Here is a 17,743-nt window from a genome sequence, read left to right on the forward strand (position 1 = left end):
AGCGGATGATTTAAACCTCTGAGCAAACAGTTCACCATTTCCAGACCTTACGAGAGAACAAAATCCAGGAGTAGCTAAGACAGACAGACACTTACCCATGGATTCTGAAGTTTGACTGCCAACCACCCGGAGCAGCATAGGCTGGCTGCTGTCTGACCTCTGAAGAGACGTAGAAGGAGAGGACACCGTTGTACCATTCACCTTGGCCTCTGCCTGGGGCTGAGGCATCCAAAAGAAAAGAGAATTATTTTTCATAATAAACACTCAAACAAATATATACCTATTACAGACGCTCAAGACTCAGAAATTACGACTTTTCCTACTTAGAAACCTCCCAAAGATGGTTAAATTTGGGAAATTGCACTGTTGCTATGAGATCCATGGATACTGTCTGTGTACCTGAATTGTACCCCCTTCTAAGTTTGAAAAACATTACAGCTACTGTGGAATAAGATATAGAAAATCATTAGCCTAAATAACTGAAAGATTTAGAAGGTCATGTGAGAATGGTGAAATCATATGAGACCACAAAAATGTAGTGGAGAATTCTTATTTTTGTGAAGTATTAAGGAACAAGATGGAGAGAACATATCTCAAAATTTAAAATTGCCAGAAAGCCAAGACTGTGTGCAGGCAGGGCCTCCCACAATGCAATATCCTGCTACATTTTCAATGGAGACTCAAAACAATTATGTTTTAGGGATTATCAAAAGAAAAAAACCCAAAGGCATACCAGAAAATAAGACTAATTGAAAAAAAAGAGTTCCATATTTCAAGAGGTAAAATTTTCACTTTGAGATAACTAGTGGAAACCTTTCGGTATTTTTTTTCCCCAAGGTGAATTTTAAATCAGTCAAATAAAAGACATTTTTGCAGGAAACAATCTGGAACAACTATAAAATGACATGCTAGTTTTTCCTCCTCTTCTTATATCCCTTGATATCTAGCACTTTGCTAGGCACATACTAAGTAATTAACAAATCGATGCTTGTTACAGCTCTGAAAAGGACTCGGAGTTCTAGTTGTTAGTTTGAAGAGGGGAAAATGATTTTTTGTAAATATCCCATGTTAGAGAGAGGTGGGTCTCACTTGCTCCAGCAGCTGCCTTAGCCTATGTAACTGGGACTCCAGCTGTTTATTGTGGTCTTCCAGGATTTGCATCCTGGCTTCCAGGCGGCCTTTGTGTTGACGCAGTAGCTTGGCCTCAGCAATGAGCTCAGCATCCCGGGGACTCTGGGGAGAGGTGGGCATCATTTCAGGAGGGGACGGCAGTGGGGATAGGCCTTTATGTTCATGCTGCTGCTTGAGACGATCATATTCTGCTTGCAGATTCCTGTTTGGCATCAAAGAAGTGGAAAAGAAAAAAAAAAACAAGAAAATTGAATATCATCACCAGATTTCTTATAAAATGGCAGAGAGATACATCTGACCACCACCAAACACAATAGCAAGCAAAAGGGAGGCACTTAATGAATGGTTTTTATGACGACGATTTTAGCGATGCTAAAAAAACAAAATAAAATTTGAAGCGTCTGCCCGGAATATGTGAGGGGAGATGCTTTTCAATCTTCTATACTCAAAGCCTTGTGACTACTATGTTTACATAATTAAGCAGCAAAGGAGTTAATCATTTTCTAAATATTTCCTTATACTGTCATGAGATTATAATTCTTATACCTCTATCAACACTTTGGTTTGCTTAAAAAAATCATCAAATATTTTCAACAGCAATGTGTAAGAACATAATAGTAAGAGTGTACCCATGTACCCACCACAGCGCTTTAATAAATTTAACATTTGCCATATTTTCTTCAAATTTCTTTGAAGAAATAAAATATGACAGTTACAGCTGAAGCTTCCCCACAGATTCTCCTTACTATGATATCAGTCCCCCGCTCACCAGTGCCCCCAAGGAGATAATGCCATCCTGAGTTCCACGTCCATCATTACCACGAATGCATCCACAAATACTAGCTTGCTGATATTCGGCTTTTTTTACCCTACATAAATGGCCATTTCACGTGATTCAATCTAATAGCATTATTTTGCATGTTCTTAAACTTTATGTTTAAGAACTTTGTTTAAGCACGTACATACCATTCTAAGAGTTGCTTTTTGCCTTCAACACCATTTTGGAGATTTATCCATGTTGATACATAATAGTTCATGATTTTAACGGCTGTAAGGTTTACTCTGCTGCTTGAATATGCCAACAGCATTCTCCTCTCAATGAACATTTAGGTTGTTTCCAACTTGTCACTATTACAAACAGTGACGCAATGAACTTCTGTCTACCTGTCTCCTTGGATACCTGTTTAAGAGATTCTTTACAGAATATATGTAGATGTAAAATTGTTGGGTTCTAGCAACATCTTTAACATTGCTACAGATCACCAAACTGCTCTCCTAAGAGTTTTTATACCAATTTACTCTCCCACCAGTAGTGAGTGAGATTTTCCATTTGGTCACATCTTCATCAAGTACTTGTTACCAAACATTTAAGTTTCGGTTGATGGGTATATTTTAATGAGCACATCTCTGACTACTGGTGAGGCTGAACTTAGTCTGTTTTGGCCATACCACGTGGCTTGTGGGATCTTAGTTCCCTGACCAGGGATCGAACCCGTGCCCTTGGCAGTGAAAGCGCAGAGCCCTAACCACTAGACCGTCAGGGAATTCCCCGAGGCTGAACTTCTTTTATGTTAGTTGGCTTTTCATGTTTCCTTACCCATTTCCCTACTGGGTTGTCTTTTTCTTATTCACATTCTGGATATGTTCGAGATGCTTTTCCTTTGCCAGTTAATATGCACAGCAGATATTATCTCCTACACATATCTTAGCATAGCTGATCTTTAACTTTATTCTTGGCATCTTATTGTACAACAATTTTTAATTTCAAAACACTCCTCCATGTTTTCTACTTTTGATGTTTTAAGAAAATCTTCCTTACACCTACATTTTAAAGTTTAAAATTTTGTTTTTCACAGTTAGGACTTTACCCAGAATCTTTTATGTTTGGTGTGAACATAAAATCTAATTTTACTATCCCCACATAGATAACTTATTAAGCCAGCCCCATTCATTGTATAGTCCACCTTTTGTCCACTGATTTCTATGGCATTTATATAATATATCAAGCATCCATAAATAAACAAGTGTGCTTCTGAGCCCTCTATTCTCTGCTGTTGGTTTATCCGTATGTCCCTGTGCGATTCCGCACTATGGCTTTAAATACATTGTTGTCTGGTAGGCCATCTCACTCCCACTTTGTTTTGTCTTAAAAATTTTCTTGGCTCTTCAGACCTCTCTGATCATCCCTATGATTTTAGTGTCAAGATTTCATATTTCAGGAAAACCCTTGTTGAAATTCCGGGTTTGAATTACATTGACTGTATAGATTAAAATGGGACGAACTGACTTCGTGTTATTGAGTCTTCATATCCAGGAATATGGTGAAGCTCTTCAGTTATTCTAGTCTCCTTTTATGTCCATTAACAATGTTCTGGGACTTCCCTGGTGGTGCAGTGGTTAGGAGTCTGCCTACCAATGCAGGGGACACGGGTTCGAGCCCTGGTCCGGGAAGATCCCCCATGCCGTGGAGCAACTAAGCCCATGCGCCACAACTACTGAGCCCACGTGCCACGACTACTGAAGCCTGCGTCCCTAGAGCCTGTGCTCTGCAACGAGAAGCCACCGCAATGAGAAGCCTGCACGCTGCAACGAAGAGTAGCCCCTGCTTGCCGCAACTAGAGAAAGCCCATGCGCAGCAATGAAGACCCAAGACAGCCAAAATTAAATTATTGAATTAAAAAAGACAAAAACAAAAACAAAACAATGTTCTGTAACTTCCTGTGTTTTTCCTCTAGCTTTTAGGTTGAATGCTTAAATCATTTTTCTTATTTTTATGTTTTTTAATAAATACACATAGGGGTATAGATTTCCTTCTTGCTTTAGAATTGCTGAGAATACAATTCCAACGGAGGACACCTGTTATTTGATACCCAGCAAATGAGCAGAACTCTTGATATCTTTCTTCCAGTTACAAAGAATACCAAAATAAGATGACATATTTCTGCGGTTCACAGATGTATTTCATTGGGTTAGAGAATGTCCTACCCACAAATGTGGGAGATGTCTATCTATGAGAAAAGACGTGAGAGGCAAGTGGTGAGCAGGCAAGAAGAGTTTTCCCACCGTCCCTCAGGGGATGGCACGTCTTCCGAAATGCCTAGTTTCAAAATGCTGGATCTCTGCACCGAAGATGATTTTATTTCAATCCAATCTATTTTTTTTTTTTTTTTTGGTTTGTTTTTCTTTAAAGCTCTACCCTGTACCTAACGTTACAAGTTTTCTAGGAATTTGTTTAAAGTCGTACAGGAAAATCAATCTATGATCTTTTTCATTTACAGGAATATAGTATCCTATCTGTATTGACTGAAATCCTATCTGCTATCAATCTTCAAGGAGAGTTATATGTGCAGTTTGTTTCATAGCCATCTGCTTTGACAAAGCAGTAATAAGAAGAAATTCATCAAAATAAGTTTACCCTCAGCCAGATTCTACACATAGGCCCTCTGGGTGTGAACCACCATAAGTAGTTGTTCACATTAATTAAATCCAATTTCTGGCTGCTTAACTGACAATCATCGAAATATTTCCGTGAACCTGAAGCAGCATCCAATGTTCACAAGGTTTCATTTGATAGGAATTATCTTCTATTTTTTTCCCTTGAAGTGTTCGCTAAAAGAAATCCACCTTCATTGAAATGTCCCAGTTGATAACACCTTTTTATGTAGAATCCTATTCAAGACTTTTCTTTCTACCAGAGTGGGTCATCCACGATGTTCTTTTTGAAAACATTGTTTTTAGACATGGACTTCAGGACAGTACAACAAACGATTACTATCCTCCCACTTACTTTTCACAAAGTTACTGACAGGAGACCACCTTTTCCAGAGACGTCTTTCTCTGGGTCTAGTTTTCCACAGAGCTCTCCTTTACTGAGTTATTTATAAGTGCCCTTGTTCAGAAACCATGGTTTAATACATACAAGACACTGCACTTCTGTTTTTTATGCTTTCCACTGAAAAACAGAAAAAGCTCATTTGAATCAGCCAGGGCTTCCCAAAGCTGAGCTGTAAAGAATACCAATTGCTCTACATAGGCCTTTCTTGCCTTCCCAGATGTTTGAAATTTCTCTCGAGAGACCATTTCCTTAAAGACCCACATCATTCTTCAGTTTTGGAAGATTCTAGGCTCTTATTGCTTCAAATATTGCTTCTCTGCCGTTTCCTCCATTCCCTCTTCTGAAACTTGTACTAGGTATATTTTAGAGTCTTGTGGTCAATTCCCCACCTTTCTTTAATTGCTTGTTTATATTTATCTGTTTTTCTTAGTGCTGTGTATAGTAAAGTCCTCAGAATCATCTTTTCAATTCCTTATCCTCTCTGACTGGGTCCAGCCTAGAATTTACCCTGTCTATTGAGATCAGTAGCTTCAATGATGATAGTTTTTAATTTCCAAAGATGTCTTTTTCAGATCCATCTGTTCTTCATCAATTTCTGTTTCTTAATTTGTTATTTTAATAAATGGTATTTCCTTACTTATGTCTTTGAGCATCTTAAATGTACTTACAATCTTTGTTGTACTGTTTTATCATTTTATTTTCATCTAGGCTTAATTCATCATTTGATGGTCAGTTTGCAGGGGCTATCTCAAGTCTGCGTGTGTTTTGGATTTTGGTTTGGAGACATTTTGAAAGGGATAGGGTGTGTTTTCTGCTATATTTCGTGTTTGAGTGTTTTCCATTCTATTTCTCTCTCCTTCTGAACTGACTGTTCTCTGTCATGTGGTTTTATGGCTGCTTCCACTCAGGCAGCAGGGTCTCAGGGCCTCTAGTCTAGGGCTAGGTCTTATATTGGTAGTTTGAAGATCCTACATTGAGTGATATGAATGCAGTTATTGCTCATTTCATCACCAGGCAGCATGGTTCAGGTCCTGGCTTCAAGGCCGTAATGCTCCCCTTCTCAACCATACTTCTCACTTCTTCCCTAGGTTCTATGCATTAGGTCCATGGCTACATGTAAGCTGTAGTCCCCTGCTGCAGTCCAAATTGTTCTCTCTTTCATCTTCCTTTGAAATATAAGTGAGTATGTGTCTGTCTCTCTCCAGGTGTGTTTTGGCAGGACCCTGATTTCAGATCTGGCTCTGAGCCCTGACCTGGTGAGGAGAATTTTAATTCCTGTTATTCCAACAGGAGTTTGAAAGTCCACTGACCAGCGTGTGAGCCCCACACACTGCTCACCACGTCCTGCACTCCCCCTCCCCGCAACTCCCCATTTCTGGTCCACAGAAATGTTCATCTTGTTTTCAAGCCCAGCTATGGCTTTTTAATTTTTTTCACTCCATATATTACCTACCACTGCACAAATGGTAGGAGAAGAAGATGCCTTAAAGCAAAAGCTAACATTATCTTAATCAGAAACCTACCAGGACATGTTGATTTTGTAAATGTACAGTCAAGGTTCCCACAGTACTCGTTCAAATCTAAATTAACCAGAACAGGGTTCAGTGAACCAAACAAGTGACTTCCCCTAAACAAATATGTGGCATACATAAAACTTCTATTGAGCTCAATAACAAACTTATTTTGAGGGAATAGTTTTTTCTCCTGAAGCTCTGAGGCAGGACAAGCTGTCATGCCAAAGGTTCGAAAAGCCAGAAATAGCGCCCAAAATAGCTCAAAAGGAGGTATCTTGGCCAGAAACCAAGTAAAACACAAAGTTCTTTGACTTGAGTCTAAATTCTCTTTTACAGGTATTTATAAATTTTGATGAAGATTACCAAGAAAAATTGATGTTCAAAGAGTTGAATTAGGGCTTCCCTGGTGACACAGTGGTTAAGAATCCACCTGCCATTGCAGGGGACACAGGTTCGATCCCTGGTCCGGAAATATCCCCCATGCCGCAAAGCAACTAAGCCCGTGCGCCACAACTACTGAGCCTGCGCTCTAGAGCCCCCAGCCACAACTACTGAAGCCCATGTGCCACAACTACTGAAGCCCGTGCACCTAGAGCCCGTGCTCCGCAACAAGAGAAGCCATTGCAATAAGAAGCCTGTGCGCCGCAACGAAGAGTAGCCCCCGCTCGCTGCAACTAGAGAAAGCCCGTGCACAGCAACAAAGACCCAACACAGCCAAAAATAAATAAAATAAAATTAATTTTAAAAAAAGCTTTAAACAAAAAAAGAGTTGAATTAGAGATAACTTTTACTAAACATTTCCTAATAAATGTCATGGTCACAGAGCAGTGTTAGGGGTTGGGAAATGAAGCCAGTTAGCCCTTATGAACTAAGTCATTTTCTTAAATTTAAAAACTTCTATGCCCAGTACCTTTTAAAGTACATCATAATGCTGGATTTTTTTGGATGCAGTATTTATAAAGCACATAGGGGATATCATTCCCATAAAAGATCAGTGAGATACCACTGTTCCAAGGTGAGTCATTTTAAACCTTAACCACAAGTACACAATCTGCTCATTTTAACAGTTGCCTGTCAATTTATATTGTTTGTTACCGATACATATTTTGCTTTTCTTGAAGTTATACATGTACATTTTACCCCTATTGATTCTCTAATTGTTACATGGTATTTGTGGAGTCATTTCAATATAGATGAATATATGTCAGGGATCAGACAATGACTCCACAGAGAATCTGTTTAGGTTCTTGATTATCTTGTAAATTATATTTCTCTGGTAGCTCCCTAAAGAACACTAATTCAAATCCACTTCACATGGTTTCTGTCACCACAATTTCTTCCTGCAGCCAGTCTTACTAAAAAAAAAAAAAAAAAAAGTCTCCCATCCATTATTAATTTCTTATTCTCCATAGAGCTTAAAAAAATCCCTCCATTCTACAACTATGTAGCTGTATCTGATTAATTTTATGTCATCATGTGTATAAATGTGGTTGTCCAGATACAAATTTACATTAAAAATTTTTTCCTAACTAGCTAATGGATATAAGAAACAAATCAAAAAAGAAAAAAAGAGAGAGAGAAATCAAATTGGCTTTATCTCTACCTGCTGAAAACATGAAAGCACCTGGTCCCTCTAGCAATCATAACAAGCTACATGCTAGTTATAATAAAGAACATTACAACAATCTTTGTGTAATTTCTATTAATTTACTCATGTCAACCAAGTGTTTTCAATGTAGGTCATGTACTCTTTAAATGGAACTTCCGTACCGTGTGTAATTATGTAACTGTTTGAAGATCACTTTCCAGTGGTCACTGTCTTAACAAGTCTTATACATTAAACTGTATATCAAAGCATGAGCACACACAGGATCCATTTCATAAAGTGGGAACAACTACAAAGCTCTGCATCTAAAAAGATTAGGCCAAGAGAAATCTAGCTTTACCCTCATACAGTGTTAAAAGCAGCTAAATCATATCCACCAATCTGGATTCAGGCAAATGTAGTAAATCACACAGAACTATTACAGCAACTATAAATCTAGCAAATTAGCAGTTTCTAAAAAAAAAAGGGAAAGACAAATTTCGCAGGCGTGAGGTATTTTAAAAACTGGAAATTGCACAGAGCCTTTTTCAATTATAATTAAAATATTTAAAGCTATACTGTAAAATTTTATCAAACACAAAGTCAAAAATACCCCTAAACTAGATGGAAAGAGACATTAATATGCCTTGGCACTACCAGTGTTAATTATGGAGCCGCTCACAGGGTGGGAAGTAAAAATATGCACATTTTAGGTCTGCCTTAAGCAAAACTGTAAAAATGGCAGGAACCCCCAGGCTCTTATTTCTAATCCTCTTCTCTTAACATTGTCCCCTCGTAATGCATGTAGAGCTCTTAATTTCCAACCCCTTTCCTACTGAATAGACCTTACTGGGATTTTATAATAATGTACCATTTCTTCCAGTGATATCTGCATTTAAAAGCGATGTTGAAGCGGGACTTCCCTGGTGGCGCCGTGATTAAGAAGCCGCCTGCCAATGCAGGGGACACAGGTTCGATCCCGCTCCGGAAAGATTCCACATGCGGCGGAGCAACTAAGCCGTTGCGCCACAGCTACTGAAGCCCGCACGCCTAGAGCCAGTGCTCCACAGCAAGAGAAGCCACCGCAACGAAGAGCAGCCCCTGCTCGCCGCAACTAGAGAAAGCCCGCGCGCAGCAACAAAGACCCAACGCAGCCAAAAAATAATAAATAAATAAATAAATAAATAACTTTATTTTAAAAAAGCAATGTTGACGCAAGTAAAGAAAAATAAGATAATTTTTTTTGGACACATTGCCTTTTTGCTGCCTTTTATCACCCATGGCTGAGGCGGAAATTGGAACAGGGTTTGAGAGCATGGTTCTGGAGTTAGAAAGACCTTGATTCACAGCCAGGCTCTGCCAGCTGCTGAGGCTGGGCAACTGACCTAAGCACTCACCCCACCAGGAGGTTCAGTGAGCCAGTGCAGTCTACATTCTCTATGTACAACTTTGTTAGAACCAGACCCAGCCCATTCTAAGTGTTCATAATTATTATGACTTCTTTCTCTATATTGTGTACTCTTTGGATTTGGAACCTCAGGTGTGCTGAAAGCTTCTTACCAAAGGAAAGCACTTAAATTGTCTGAAATAAAAGCAATCTAGTAACACCCACTGAACTTGGCAGAATATATATATATATATATATATAGAGAGAGAGAGAGAGAGAGAGAGAGAGAGAGAGCGAGCGAGAGAGCGAGAGAGCGTGAGCGCTTAGAAACTGATTCACCGTTTGCTCTCTTTAATTCTTGCCCCCCCCTCCCCAGTCATGATTGTAGCTACCCCAGAATCTGGGAATTGTTGTATATTTTCCATCATCTGTGCTATAGTAAAGTGTATCACAGCTGAGCATCTGGGCAAAATGAAATGACTGAGCTAAGATCACTAGGATGAGATTTCCTTAGATTTCACCAAATCTGCTGGGCATGTGACAGAATTATAAAATTTTGTCCATAGGTTACTGCTGTAATAAACTGTTCAGACCAAGTCTACAGGGTTAATGTACTTAGATATACTCTATTCTCAGGATTTGCCCTTGACATAGTGATCTTTATCTTGCTTGAGCTCCATGAGACAGAACCTGACAGTATTAATTGGCTTTAGTTTTTTTTTTTAATCTTCAATGAGTGAGATATTTTTTCACAAATTCCTGATCAAGGACTAACACAGTATTGTCCAAGAATAAATGTATTAATCAAAAGTTCAACACAAGAAGTGAAGAATTCATTAAAAAAATCCTGTTATACCTGGAAATAAAGCAGACAAACAAAACCCAAGACAAATATGACCGTGACTAGTCTTAACCATACAAAAAGCATACTAGGATTGGAAAGCTTTTAGAAGTGAGGAAGTCTAGTGTCCAGGAATAGTACCATTGGGAAAAGTGTGTTTCAATTTTCAGACAAATACAGTAAAATATTAAACTTTCATTGTTTGTGGTCAGCAAAAAGCTGTAACAGTCTCTAGGAGAATCATAATTTTAGGCTTTGTGTGTCCTGGCTTGAATCCCTCACGAGTAGTTAAGACTTGGCCTTAAATTCTCCCAGTAAATTTATCTTGATGGCCTATTTTTCACTTCCTGGCATGCACTGCTATATACTCTTGCCATATTTGATCCTACGGTCTCCTCTATTACAATGACAGAAACTACAGAATCATTTCTTTAAAGTAGGTCCCAGTACTCGTGCACAAATGTTCATGGCAGAATTATCCATAATAGCCATTAAGTGGGAACAACTCAAATGTCCATGAATTTGACTGCCAAATGAATGTTTTAAAATGTGGTATTTCTATACGATAGAATATCATTCAGTAATGAAAAAGAATGAAGTACTAATACATGCTACAACATAGGTGTCCCTTTAAAATATTATGCTACGTGAAAGAAGCCAGTTACAAAAGACCATGTATTGTGTTATTCCATTTATATGAAATGTCCAGAATAAGCAAATCCATATAAACAAAGAAGATTAGTGACTGTCTAGGGCTGGGGTGCGGTTGTTTTGGAAGAAATGGAGAGTGACTGAGAATGGGTATGGGGTTTCTTTTTGGGGTGAGGAAATTGTTCTAAAATTGCTTATGTGACGATGGTTGCACAACTCTGTGAATATACTAATAACCAGTGACATATACACTTTAAATGGGTTAATTTTATGGTATGTGAATTATATCTTGATAAAGCTCTTATAAAAAATAAGTTCTAAATTCAAAATATTATTTCTCACAGCACAAAAGATTATTTCCCCAATGAAGTCAATAATTTTCTAATGCTCTCTCCTACTATGGAGGAATCAAGTTTAACCCGTGTACGTAAGAGAAAGACGGTGTGTATATGCCTGCAGAATTATGTATGCAGACACCTCTCAGTATTTTCAGACAATGAATTTAAAAGAGAGCCCCAAAATAAGCCCAGGAAATGTTCAAGTCTGGGTTAACCCAAACAACTTCAGTGTTTTCAGTCCAGTGGAAAATGATATAAAAGACAACCCACAGAGTGGGAGAAAATATTTGCAAACAAAGCGACCAACAAGGGATTAATCTCCAAAATATACAAACAGCTCATGCAGCTCTATGTCAAAAAAACAAACAACCCAATCAAAAAATGGGCAGAAGTTCTAAACAGACATTTCTCCAAAGAAGACATACAGATGGCCAAAAAGCACATGAAAAGATGCTCAACATCACTAATTATCAGAGAAATGCAAATCAAAACTACAATGAGGTACTGCCTCACACCAGTCATAATGGCCATCATTAAAAACTCCATAAACAATAAATGCTGGAGAGGGTGTGGAGAAAAGGGAACCCTTCTACATTGTTGGTGGGAATGTTAATTGGTGCAGCCATTATGGAGAACAGTATGGAGGTTCCTTATAAAACTAAAAATAGAACTACCATATGATCCACAGCAATCCCTCTCCTGGGCATATATCCAGAGAAAACCATAATTCAAAAAGATACATGCACCCCAATGTTCATAGCAGCTCTATTTACAATAGCCAAGACATGGAAGCAACCTAAACGTCCACTGACAGGTGAATGGATAAAGAAGATGTGGTACTTATATACAATGCAATATTACTCAGCCATAAAAAGGAATGAAATTGGGTCATTTGTAGAGACATGGATGGACCTAGAGTCTGTCATGCAGAGTGAAGCAAGTCGGACAGAGAAAGACAAATACCATATGATATCGCTTATATATAGAATCTGAAATAAATGATACAAATGAACTTACTTACAAAACAGAAATAGAGTCACAGATGTAGAAAAACCAGCCAAGAAATCTGGCAGGGAACAAGAGAACTCCAAAGGACATTTATCCATTAATTGAATCAACATGTAAAGTCTACACCAGCACTAGAGAGAGAAACATATGCGAGACACAGTCCCTTACCCTTCAAGAGCTCACCTTCTAGTGTGTGGGATATTGTTTAGTTCCATGGTGACAAGCCTTACACTAATGCAAAAGGATTGGGAATTATGCTCATTGTTTAAGCTAAGAATATAGGTTATTTCTATCTTTGAAATAATCACTTTGATTTACTAGGAAATTACAGGAAAAGGATCATATGGGTTTACTTATAAATTGTAGATAGCAGACGGAGTGGTACCAAAAGGTAACCCAGAATTTGGAGATACAGAAAAAGGTCAACTTTAATCATCCACATAGCAGGAAAAAAAAAAGGGTTTGGTCATCTGCAGAAGTCATCCATTTACATAAGTAATACAAACCAGGAAACCATTTCTAACTGGGCTACTGGTGGAGAACTGGGCATAGCCAGTTACAATCAAGTACACCAGGAGGTCCTTGGTCTTCTTTCCACATGTGTTCTCTTCCTAAGAGGACCCTGTCCTCTCCCTAGGCTTCCACCTCCTCTACACCCATGACCCAACCTCCCCAACCCATGACTCCTCAGTCAAGGCTTCTCTTCTAGACTCCAGACCTGTCTTTTCAACAGTCTCCTGGATGTCTCCATTAGCCATGGGTTCTGTGAACTTAAACCTGCTAAGTACCAAGCCACACAAGGTTGACAGATTCATCACTGATCCTTCCTCTAACATTTCAGTGCCAGAAAAGGAATCAGCTTCCTCAAGTAGCATTACGCAGGACCATACACTAGCTACACATCTTCAAGATGTATACCTTAATCTGTCACTGAGATGACTGTTACAGCTGCCTTCCTGCTAATATCTTCCCATGTGTTGGTAATACACTTCTATATCACAACCCAGGAGAGGCCTCAAGTAACAACTGGCCTTCGCATCTAACAGCTTAGGAAGCAAAATCCAACAGTAATTGTTACAGAAGCAAAAGTTCCTGTCTTTGGTAGACATCCATCGAAATTCAATCAGTTAACAATTAAGAGCTCCATATAGAAAATTAATTTTGTCAAGTTATTGGTGGAAATGCTTTTTTGTGGTTTGATTGGAAAGCCAGGTCACTCACAGTGGGATGTTCCACAAAAAGACCTCATAGAATTATCTATTCTTATGGAAGATGATTCAATACCTATCTTTGAATTTTTCAGACTAAATCATCTTGGTCTCTGGGGTTGTAGGGCTTTACTACTGGAGAAAATCAGAAGTTACTTTTGTGAGAAAAATCCAGGTTTCACTTTCAGAGACATTAGTACAGACTTGTATTTCTTACCAAAGTGAGTTCCACAGAACACTACAACTGGGCTGAGGTCAAGTATGTGTAACCAACATTGGGTTAAACAAAGCTAATCATGTTTCTTTACTTCTGGACTCTTCAATGCAAACGCAAATTAATCAACACTTTCCAGTACAAGCACTTCCAAAGTTTATCTATCCTTAGAATCAGTCTTTTTAGAGTATCTTAGAGGTATTCTATAGAACACATTTTGGGCAATAGTGACCTTTATCCATGGAGAACTGTCATCATTTCTTTGGTCTTTAATGGCAAACTTTCCACAATTATCAAAGGCCATTAGAAACAGCCACATAAAATTTCCTTCAGTCTTTGTTATAAAAATATTGATAAGGAGACTAGCCAGTAATCACACCAAGCATTAACACTGTTTAAGAGTCCAAGAATGCCTGAGTTTGAATCCAGGCCCTATTCCTTGCTAGCCGTGTGACGTGTCCTTCGTACTCTGTGTCATGGAGTCTTTATTTGGGAGACAGCCTCTCCTTCATAGGGTTGTTGTGGGGATTGAATAGGATCTTACATATACTCAGAACAGTTTTGGTCCACAGCAAGCACTCAAATGACAGCTATTTGTTTTTGCTGTTACTGTTATTTAGAACCAGGAAAACTATGCTGTTTCCTTAGAAAGTTTCACGCTTCTTTCATCCAATATTGAGAGATAGATAAATCATTGTTTCCTCTTATTCCCCCTGCCTGCAGGGAACCTCAAACTAAATTTGAAGCTCAATTATATCAACTAAGCTAATCCCCACTATATTCATTGATTTACTATTTCTACTACAGGAATCTTCCTATTTTTTTTAAGTCCTTTTTGGAAAGTGAATACATAAAATATAGGAAATTTCCACTTGAATCTCCTTGGGCAAACAGAACTCAGTATGCGCAATACATAGTTCTTTTTCTCTATCCATTGACCTTGGCCAATCAGTAGCTTTTCTTGTGTGTGCTATGTTGTTGTTGATATTGTTTTTTAATGACCATTTCCCAGTTCCCTGATAAAAAATTTCATACCACCCAATTCCTCCCTCTCCCATCTCCCCTGGCCTCATTCATCCAGCGACTTGCTATTTCTCTATCCCTTCTTCACTTGCCTAAGAGATCCTTAGTTAAGAACCTGGCCATGTTTCAATGAACTGTTGCATTATCCTTCTACCAATCTCCATGGCTTTAGCTCCCTGCTTACAATTATTCTGCTAAATCTTCTCCTCCTCACAAAGCCTTCACTGTTCAACTGCGTATAGGATACAATCCAAACTCCTTTGTCTGACGTGTAAAGCCCTTTAAACAGTGGTCTCCACCTACCATTTCACTACTCTCTTGTTCTCTTCATCCTGTGCTCTGGCCACACATAACTCATTGCCCCAACAGTCTGCAAAGCTCATCCTTATGCCCTCTCTCAGCCTGGAAAACTCCTATTCAGCCTTTATGTTCACCTCCCTTTGTGAAAGACTCCCCAAGCCCTCCGACAGAATTAGTCATTTACCTCTGTGCCCTCAGAGCACTTGTAACACTGGGTTATAATTAGTTGTTTATATTTTAATGTCTTTTTATTAAAGTTTGAGCCCCATGAGGGTAAGAACCAAGGCTTATTCCTTTCTTGTAGTCCTGTTTGAAAAACACATTAAGCATTCACTAACTATCTGTTGAATTGAGTGGAATGATATCCTCAGGCCTGGAAACTAACTAAAGAAAGTTAAGACTACAGTCAGTTCTACTGTGGCAGGATGGTCTGGTAACAAAAGCCAAAAGAAGGATGAGGGTCTTCATGGAGGATCTAAAAAGGGAAATTGGATTGTAAGAACTTCAGCTTTTATCCAGCTTGCTCTAGGAAGATGGCAGCTGTACCAATAAGCTGTGGATACTGTTATCACCAGAGGGGCACTTCAGTTTTTCTGTGGTATGAAGCAGTCCTCAAGACTATCCAATTTCCTATGCCAAGATCTAAACTCACCAGACAAGTTTTTGTTATGATTTCCAAGATATCTAAGACAGAGGACCCTAAAATCAAGTGACAACTCCAGTCTTTAAAAAACATATATTCCCCACTTAAATAGATTGAGTAGTTGCACTTAAAACTTCATGATGTTGTCCATCAACAGATGAATGGATAAAGATGTGGGGGGGGGTGTGTGTGTGTATATGTATGTATATACATAGACATATATACATACATGTGTATATATACACACATGCGCGCACACACACACACAATGGAATATTACTCAGCCATAAAAAAGAATGAAATAATGCCATTTGCAGCAACATGGATGAACGTAGAGATTATCATACTAAGTGAAGTCAGACAGAGAAAGACAAATATTACATATCTCTTGTATGTGGAATTTAAGAAATAGTACAAATGAACTTATTTACAGAACAGAAACAGACTCACATAGAAAACAAACTTATGGTTACCAAAGGGGAGCGGGGGAGGGAAAAATTAGGAGTATGGGATTAACAGATACACACTACCATATATAGAATAAAAAACAAGGATTTACTGTATAGCACAGGGAACTATATTCAATAATGGAAAAGAATTGAAAAAAAATATACACACACATATATATCTGAATCACTGTGCTGTACACCTGAAACACAATATTGTAAATCAACTATACTTCAATTAAAAAAAAAAGATTATACATGGCTACCTGTATTCCAAGTTAAATTTTGTGTGTTTACAGAGAATTTATAATATGAATATTAAAACTGTCTCTACTGTGAAAAATAAAATTTTCTTCTAAAAAAGAAAACCTCATGCTGCTCCCCGAAAAGGTTTAAGGCGACATTAATACATTTAGTATAACAAGACAGTTAAAAAGAGGGAGAACTCGGATAAAGGAGGAAATAAATTGTCATTCTGGGTCATCCATCCACTTACATGAATTGGGTAGGATGAAGTGGCCCCCACAAGCTTCGATTAACTCAGGATACACTGAAGGAAATGTAGTTATTGGGTGGCTTAGTTAGAAACTGAGCCTCGGAATCATGGTGACCCCGCCCCATGTAACTGTCCTCCCTGCCTGCGTAGAGCGGGGGCGGTTGACTCCTGCACAGCTTATTAAATGCAGTGGGTATGCCCTTCAGCTTCTCTTCATATAGCAGCTTCTCTTCATATGGCAGCTTCTCTGGCCATGAAAGACCTTGTCGGTTTGACTTATATGAGAAAAGTAGCTCCCTTTCTCTAAAAAGGCTCTGTAGCCCTTTGTTTTGGGGGCTTGTATTGCCAAGTGGCATGAGGGCCCAGATTCATTAACTTTCTCATATACTACTCTTTTCCCCCCAATTCAACTTAAAAAAAAATGTGTAGGGGGCTTCCCTGGTGGTGCAGTGGTTGAGAATCTGCCTGCCAATGCAGGGGACACGGGTTCGAGCCCTGGTCTGGGAAGATCCCACATGCCGCGGAGCAGCTAGGCCCATGAGCCACAACTACTGAGCTTGCGCGTCTGGAGCTTGTGCTCCGCAACAAGAGAGGCCGCGATAGTGAGAGGCCCGCGCACCGCGATGAAGAGTGGCCCCCGCTTGCCGCAACTAGAGAAAGCCCTCGCACAGAAATGAAGACCCAACACAGCCAAAAATAAATAAATAAAGAAGCTTTCATTAAAAAAAAAAAAAAATCCATTTACAATAGCCAGGACATGGAAGCAACCTAAATGTCCATCGACAGATGAATGGATAAAGAAGATGTGGCACATATATACAATGGAATATTACTCAGCCATAAAAAGAAATGAAATGGAGGTATTTGTAATGAGGTGGATGGAGTTAGAGTCTGTCATACAGAGTGAAGTAAGTCAGAAAGAGAAAAACAAATACAGTATGCTAACACATATATACGGAATCTAAGGAAAAAAAAAAAAAAAAAGGCCATGAAGAACCTAGTGGCAAGACGGGAATAAAGACACAGACCTACTAGAGAATGGACTTGAGGATATGGGGAGGGGGTGGGGTGAGATGTGACAGGGTGAGAGAGTGTCATGGACATATATACACTACCAAATGTA

The 17,743-nt window shown here is 38.9% G+C and overlaps 1 protein-coding gene across 7 annotated transcripts in view; it reads right to left on the reverse strand.

The window, feature by feature from the left end:
* Window positions 1-17,743, reverse strand: part of DMD (dystrophin) — a 2,476,968-nt gene that overhangs the window by 33,722 nt on the left and 2,425,503 nt on the right. For all 7 annotated transcript variants that reach the window (XM_059910880.1, XM_059910875.1, XM_059910877.1 and 4 more), the window contains 2 exons: window positions 1,090-1,333; window positions 96-219 (listed from right to left, as the gene is read on the reverse strand). In XM_059910880.1, coding sequence (XP_059766863.1) covers window positions 96-219; window positions 1,090-1,333 — 368 coding nt within the window. The remainder of the gene's footprint in view (window positions 1-95; window positions 220-1,089; window positions 1,334-17,743) is intronic.

The sequence above is a fragment of the Balaenoptera ricei genome, chromosome X (genome assembly GCF_028023285.1).
Source record: "Balaenoptera ricei isolate mBalRic1 chromosome X, mBalRic1.hap2, whole genome shotgun sequence".
In the NCBI taxonomy this organism is placed as follows: domain Eukaryota; kingdom Metazoa; phylum Chordata; class Mammalia; order Artiodactyla; family Balaenopteridae; genus Balaenoptera; species Balaenoptera ricei.